Raw genomic sequence first — 8,657 nt, 5'->3', positions numbered from 1 at the left:
AAAAAATTATGATTGTTCAACTGTTTTTGGGTTTAACTTGCTGCAATGTTCAATAATTTTATTTAGTGCTAGCTTGTACCTGATCTTCCCAAATAACCAATGGAAACAAATATTAAATAAATACTAATTTCTTCTGTAGACTGTAACCAATGGCAACTATTTAAAAAATAAATAAAAATGAAATTTCCAATTTCCATCGTGAACCTCAAGATCCCCGTTTGAGCACCTCTTTAAAATGCAAATTTCGACAAATCCTTTCTTAGTGCGCCTATACATAGTATTAAGTACATTTACTGAAAATTTCATATCCATAGCTTCAGCAATTCCGGCTAGGCGATGATGAATCACCCAGGACAAGTCTTTTTATATATATAGATTCAGTACAATCCTATTTATCAGGTATTATACTTTTGACGTATTGTCTTTATTGTTTAATACTGAATATACTTGTTTTTGTATAAAAAAAAACATTGTTTAATTTTCAATTATATTTTGGGGTATACAAAGACGTCCTACTTGTACCATGAGTTTTAATTATGTTGTTTTTACTCAAATTTTCAATTTATTAACTTTATTAACCAAGCTGAATCCAATAAAATATTTTAATTTTTATGAGATCGTAGAAGAGGGTTTATTTCGATATACGATAAGTGATAATAATATTTATGGCCTACAGGCAATATAGTTATTTGCAGATACCTACACAAGTTTAAATATCCACCTACGGCCACGTAGTGGATAATGTTTTTGAAAATGTTTAAGTAGGTATCTAATTTAAATTTCAAACGAGTTCATTATAATATAATTATTAAAATATTTGTATTAATGATAATAAGAAATCTTTAAAATTTTTTATAAAAATGTGAAACAAATATAATAGATATTATACTGGATCTAGTATAATAATACTTCGACTATTTTTAAAAATTATAAATATTAATTATTAAAATGTTGCCAAACGCATTAGAATGAGCCTATTTTCCTTATTGCACAACGCTGAATAAATTTCCTGATGATTATTAAATGAGGGATAAGACGTAAGGTCACTCATCATATATTATATTATATGAATTATAATGAAGAAATATGATTTAAAAATATGCCAAACCACTTTTATCGATCTCACGCATTATTATTATTCTGTCATTAGGTGACTATGCAAATGTGGATCAGTTGGTTGTTTTCCTGTATGTCACAATCAGCCACGCTGCCACTAAAACTCGACAATGGAAAAGAATACAGACTAAACGGCCATGTCCTCAAACCGATGGGTAAACACCAGATCAGAAGTGTCGTAAGTTTATAAATTGTGCCTACAATAATATTGGGTTTTATAACCAGTGCATCTGAAAACCTATTTGAATTTATTATTAAATTAACTGAAAATAGATCATACCATTTTTTTAATTTCATATTATAATAATCAATTAAGATAATGATATGTTTTCGGGTTTCTCATTAATCAATCAAAAATTAAATTTATAATACCCCCATCTGGCTACGTCCCTGGATAAACGGTAAACGGTCACTTTGTTTAAAATGCGTAACGCGGACACTTTGTATGGTCAGCCAAAACTTTAGATTGCAGAACACGGACACTTCGTACTATTATACACAATATACAATTATATTTAACTAGGTCATCAAGTTCCTAAATTAATTTATAAATATATTATAGCACCAAATAATATTTGGCTGTTATGTAACCTGTTACCTAAAAAAACTTAGATTATTTTGATTATTGTTAATATACTATATTTTAAAACATTTGTGATTTACTTTTTATTTAATTTTTAATTTTACATTTTAATAATTTACATTATAATATATAATATATACTTACTACTTGGGTATATAACTTATATATACAATATAATATATGCTTTATGTATAGTTTACTATATAACAGTACAATAATGTGTCCGTGTTTTGCTCTTTTTTTTTTGACCGAACAAAGTAACCTAGAACCTGCACAATGTAGTTTTTAGATGTTGACGAAATTATTGCTTTTACCACAGATACGTGATTTTGTATAATTTGAGCTTCTTCACATAGTATTGTGTTTACGTTGATTAATTCGTTTTCTATTTATCTTGTTCTCGCATACACAAAAGTTGTACAAGATGACGAACTCCGTGATGAACATTATGGCGGTTAGCGGCACCACATCTTGCAAAGGCTTGTCACGCATGATGTTTTATTCACAGGCGACGACCCCCAAAGGATCAATGTTGTTGCGGTTGAAAAAACCCAGAGACGATCTACGACATAGGCGGTCCACTTCAGAAGATAAAAACTCAACACAACTGAACTTTTCAGGGTCTAGGTATTACTGGAAGGCAGGTTGATGGTTTGTACTTTTTTACATAAACAATTTATTGCCCTGATTCTAATTTTTTAAATAATAACTTTCAAAAATCAAACATTTAATTTTTCTTTAATTAATGTTGATAATAACTAATAAACTAATGAAAACATTTTAATTTTCCATAAAATTAGTGATCATGGGTATTTTGCTTTAAATTTTGATTATCATTTCCAAACATTGTATTTTATAAAGTACTTAATAAAGAAATATTCACGCTTAGTATTTGAAGTTATCAAATTATTTTAAAACTGAATTAAAAACATATTTTTATTTGTATGTGAGTTCTATATTAATGGAACTTGTTGGAGTGACTTAAAATCGAACACATTGTATAATAGATACCATTTGAAATGGGAACGTATATAATCTACGATCATGGTTAGGTACTTAATATTTTGTGTGTTATTGTTTAACTCGTCCTACTGATTAACCTTAAAGTGTGATGTACAAGAGTAATATTGTGTATAGTGGTGTTATAGCACGGCTAGGATTATTTAAGTTCATCTTTTAAAAAGTATTGAACTATGTGGCGTAAATATATTATGTTAAGTGTGTTTGGGTGCGCATGTAAATTGCACCGATTTTGATCTTTTTTTGCATATAAACTCCGATGCTACTTTTTTACTAGGTACTTACCTAAAAAATAAATGTACATTCACCGTTTTTTTACCTGTTATAAAATTAACATCATATAAATTATTATTAAATAAATGAAAAAAAATAAAATAAGATAGATTATAGTTGATATGTAGGAATACTAAAAACAATTGTAAACTGTGGATTTTAACAGGTGTGAAGTTTACATATTTTTTACATAGATAGTAATGAATTGTTTATTATCTATAGTGTTTTAGGTGAAAGGTATGTACTGGTGGAATTTGCATGTTAATATGTTATTAATCCAACTTTAAAATCGACTACCCATAAATCTGTGAAATTTACAATTGCCGTGTGTTTAGGTAGGTATGTGTAGACTTAAAACTAATTTAAAAAAGGTCAGACCTTCAAACGAGTAAATATCAAAACCAGCTGTAAATACTTATAATATAATAAATTATATTATAACTCTCCTTTTGGTGACTAAAGTGTAAGGTCATGTAACGTCACTATACTCTCAAACAACTGGCCACGATAACGAGTATTTGAATAGAAGGTCAGTACTACGCGAAGTGTCTTGCTTCCTTTTCCAAAAGTGTTATTGGCCACAAACGTCTCGACAAAAACTTGAACACAACTTTAAGTCAGAAAATTTTATTGATGAAAGTATAAATCTATCATAAAATAATATACATTCGGTTTTATTATATACTAATAAAACGATTTTGAGAAAAATTGGACATACAACTTTTGGCCTCTTAGCCATCGATATTATAACTTATAACGAATCAAATTAAATATGATTTAAATAATTAACCAAAACAATAAATAGTAGGTAGAATCAATTAGGCACTTATAAAACTTAAATTAAATACATTTACATGAAATAAGATAAATAAAAAAAAACGTGAAACTAGCTTTTGATTATGCGAGCAGTATTAATATTATGAAGTAAGCAATCTACCTGCGGTAAAATTATTTTATTAAGCAAGCTATTGTTTGTTGTATACCTATAGATATATTGTTGGAAAACGGAAAAAACGATCGTATTGGATTTAAACGACATTTTTCCCAGTCACTCTAAACACTGGTTGCCAGTCGTGTGGGCGGCGAGCATAGTGAGCTGAGCGAGAAAAGAAGGACGGATCCGCGACGATTTCGCGGTAAAAACGATTATTGACGAGTTGAACGAATTTCGCGGTCGATGCAGATTGTTACTCAATTACGATTCAATAAGCATATCACTCGTTTATACGCAGGTAAATTGTATAATATTATAATGAATAATATTATTCGTTGTATTGTAGTGTAGTAAGCCAGCTTACTACGTAATAGCTAATAGAACTAATATTAAAAAAATAAATAATTATCACGAAGAAGGCTAGGTTGGCCTTAGGTCCACATTACAAATAAAATATACATAATATAATATTATAAAATATTAACTGAACCGGTTAAGAAAGCAGATTACCTCGAAACAGACGAGCAGTAATACACGTTTCTAAGAAAGCGGATAGCTTATAAATATGATAATATACGAATACTACTATATACCCAAATTATCATGTTTATATATAATAATATTATATACATATATAGCTATACGATGCATAGTACATAACACACTGCTCACCGGAATGTGGTTTTACAGATCAAGCGTGGGTCGTTACTATTATTTCCGAGAAGATTTTATACGAACACAGTATCTGTGGGAATGTAGATACTAGACAGTAGACAGTGGGAGAGTGGCTTTCGAAACGGCCTGGATTCATACGTAGTTCACCCGAGCTTATGCGAGCACCTTCGTGTTAGTCAGAGTATAACGAATGTCAATTTTTGGACTTGGAATAATTTCACTGAAGAATCAACTTTGATAAATACAACTTAAACATTTCCAACCGAGTCTATATTTATTACACCTGAAATACATCCTCATACCACGGTACGCCACTTGCATGGTATTGGTTTACTACTGTCTGCGCAGTCGAGTACGGAGTCTTACGTTGGAGTCCAGTAAAGTCAAGCGAGCAATTCAATTAAATCTGGGCAGTTGATTTGAAGAACACACATCAGTTTCGATTTCACTGATTCCGCAGAGACAGTTCAATACGATTCATCGTTGGAAGATAAATAACCTTTCAACAACTCCCAGGACTAACGAACTTACAACTTTAAAAGAGAGCAGGCACGCGTACCAGTAAGATCAACCAGAATCAAAAAGAAACTGAACTCGTTAGCGTAATGTAAGTTGTAATGTTTTATTTTTGCGAATATAAATACATACCAATACATAAACTTGGATTCCACGTCTCCGCTGGATTATATAAATCCATCGATCATTATTTTGCTTGAAGGTGCGTATATTATCTAACATAAGTACAAAAGAGTTCGTATAAAAATAAATAAAAATAGTTGAAATATTGCATAAAAAATAAAGACATTTTTGAATTATAAAGATAAATAAGTTGAAATATTGAATAAAAAAATATTTAAGTAGGTACTAAAAATAATAAGTAAAAGTAATAAAGACGTTGAATATTGTTATATAAAATTTTAGGAGTAAATAACCGGGAAATAGTAAATAATAATATTCAATCGCGTAATAACTGACGCAGCCTTAAACTTACGTAAATAAATACGTGCTATACACTAGTTTATGCCGCGTTGTTCGTCGACATACGTAAATACGTATATTAAAAAGTGGTTAAGTAGATGTCGCTCTGCTGTACAGTAAGTTACAAGTGGGTCAATTTATGATGGATTGTATTAAACTTGAATTTGATGATATAATATCATTGTATAAGAATAACGATTCTGAGTGGAGACGATTTTATAACCATATTTTATATTGTTATTATTTAATATATCCTGTAAGTTGAATTAATATTATAATATTATTATTTTTATTCGTATCTATGGTAATAAATAAAGCTTGAGAAATTAAAATCCCAGTTTTAGCGGTTTTTCGTAATTTGTCGGTGGTTTCTCTCGTGGAATTAAATAAGTAATAACTATTGAGGAAATCGAAAAATGACCTCTCTAAAGTACAATCTTGATCCAATTTCCTAAAATATAATGTACTATATGTTGAAATCGAAGCACTCCTTCTGGTAGAAAATATGTATACAGGATATAAAAAAATAAAATAAAAAATAAATACCATTGTAAAACAGTGGTTTTACACCACTAAAGCTTCCTCGCTCCGCTCAGCTAGAATCTAAAAAAAATATTGAATAGTTTAACATTTAAGATATAAATAAATTTATAAGAATACATGATAAAAGAAATAAAAACATTTTTCTTTAAGTGAAAATAAATAAATAAAGGTGGGAAAATTTTAAATACTATTCAAACCATTATCGCATAAATATCTGCGAAATGTTCGCTTTTTCACACAATAAGCGCATAGTGATTAATAATAATTTATTAAATTGTATTTAATTGGTATCTTTTCATTAATCCACTGGTTATTAGTTGTTTATCGTACTAAACTAAAATCATTTTTAATATATAATTGTATTCATAAGTCTATAATATATTCAAGTAGGTACGTTTGTTCAATTTCCAAGGCTGGGCAAGTTAATAATTTTTTTTTTAACTCAGTTAAATTAAGTTAATATGCACCAATAATAAAAAGTTAAAAGTTAGAAGTTAATTTAACTATGGGTTAATTCAGTTAAGTTAAAAGTTAATACAAACTTTTTGCTAACTTCTTATTAAATTAAAAAAAAAGTTAATTTGTTTATACAACAATAGCGTGCTTAATTTTTTTCCAACCCAAAACTAAATTGTAGACTATAGTGTTTATACTTAATACAGTATTTCCGTATGAGTTAGATTTGAATGATATACATTTTTAACTTTAAACTATCCACAGTGAATATTTTTTAACATGAAAACGATATAGACTGAAATAGTGAAATATAACAAAATTTAATCGCTTATTACAGAAACCCCATAAATAACAGAAATTTAAAAATAAGTTTTAATTTATTTTCTTGTATTCCATTAGTAGACACATCAATAAAAACAAAATAAAACAACTTAACTTACTTCTTAAAATGAAAAATTAACTCGTTAATCATTAATATAATTTATATTAATTCATTAATAATATTTTATCACCTACATTTATGAAAATAAAAATTTATATCTATTGTATTATGAATTACCTAAATTACCTAAATTAAAAACAATTTTGTCGTAATTGCGTGATTAATAAATTTGAAATTCAATTATCTGTTTAGAATTTTATCATTGTATTTAGATTATAATAAAAAATATCTAAAACAATATTATGTTCTGCAGGTTCCTTGAACCTCAATTTGCTGTTATAGTACTAAATATCAGGGCCAGATTAAAGTGTTGGCACTCCGGGGCTATTTTTGGACATATCGCATATGTCGATTCCCCCTTAATTATCGCTTTTTTACCAAGAAGAAACGTACCTATTGATTGTGCCGGCTATGATTCTGCTGAAATTTTTTAAGTTGATTTTACCCGCTCATATATTACCTAGTATATAATTTTACGAAAAATCGATGATGAGGCTAAAAAAAATGCTATGATAATTACATTGGTGAAACACCTAAATAATTTAGAACCTAATTCATATCAGAAGACATGTTATATAAAATCGATAAAAAAAATGTATGAAATTAAATAAATATACGTAAAATTAGTTTTTGATTATTAAGATTGAATACTGATGATTCACTTATATTAAATTTCCTTCAAATCATTACTTCAAAAAATTACAATTATATTTAATTTTGTAAAATAATAACAGTTATTAGTCAGAACTTATTTGAGTATGCAGTAGGTACTAATTAGGTATTGTATTTATTATTTAATATTTTATTGTTTTCTTTTCGCCATGCTACGCATACCTATTATGTAAATATATGGAATCCATAATTGGTGGAATCGATATTAAAACAGTGGAATCAATATCCCTCCCCCCCTCCCACCCCACACACACACACACACACACTTACACACTATATTTGTATAGCACCCAAATATTTTCAAATATCAATATAAATTTGACTCAAAACTAATATTTTAACATTATTTTGTATCTGTTGGTAAAGTTTTATATTGCAATGAATAATTTTTTGATATAACTGAAAAGAATAGTGCTCATATTTTAATATTCTATATAACTGGGCGTGTATGTAACTCATGTAACTGCATATAAAATAGAACGTAAAATAATAATGAAATTACGAAATATATGAGAAAAAAAAATAGTATTTTAAGTCAATTTACCGAAAATTGTTTACCGGTAAATTCTACATTTCTATATTAACATAATTTTTATTTTTACTAAACATTTAATCACTAATAAATAATACATGATTAGATAGGTACCTACCTACTATTAATTTATATTTTATTCATATATGCTTATTATTTCCTAGGTTTTAACGTTGGCCGTGTATTCATTTTTCAATACAACTGTAATGGGTCGACAATGGCTGGATGAACCAGTAGTGCCATTGGCAAATCTTAAACACCAAACGGAAACGAATCCGGCAAATTATAACTATATCGATCTGTATTTTCCGGTATTTGCTATTTTACAGTTTTTAATTTACATGGGGTGGCTGAAGGTGGCCGAATCGTTGATAAATCCATTCGGAGATGATCGCGATGATGATTTTGAAGTCAATTGGATCATTAATCGTTA

General features: G+C 28.3%; 1 protein-coding gene across 1 annotated transcript in view; it reads left to right on the top strand.

Moving 5' to 3' along the window:
• Nucleotides 1–2,415, top strand: part of LOC100162177 — a 5,393-nt gene extending 2,978 nt beyond the window's left edge. The window contains exons 3-4 of the mRNA XM_029491811.1: nt 1,151–1,294; nt 2,115–2,415. Coding sequence (XP_029347671.1) covers nt 1,157–1,294; nt 2,115–2,348 — 372 coding nt within the window. The 5' untranslated portion in view covers nt 1,151–1,156 and the 3' untranslated portion in view covers nt 2,349–2,415. The remainder of the gene's footprint in view (nt 1–1,150; nt 1,295–2,114) is intronic.
• Nucleotides 2,416–8,657: the final 6,242 nt, after the last annotated feature.

The sequence above is a fragment of the Acyrthosiphon pisum genome, chromosome X (assembly GCF_005508785.2).
Source record: "Acyrthosiphon pisum isolate AL4f chromosome X, pea_aphid_22Mar2018_4r6ur, whole genome shotgun sequence".
Lineage (NCBI taxonomy): Eukaryota > Metazoa > Arthropoda > Insecta > Hemiptera > Aphididae > Acyrthosiphon > Acyrthosiphon pisum.
Note: the sequence above shows the minus strand (reverse complement) of the source record. Positions and strands in the feature narration are given on the sequence as shown.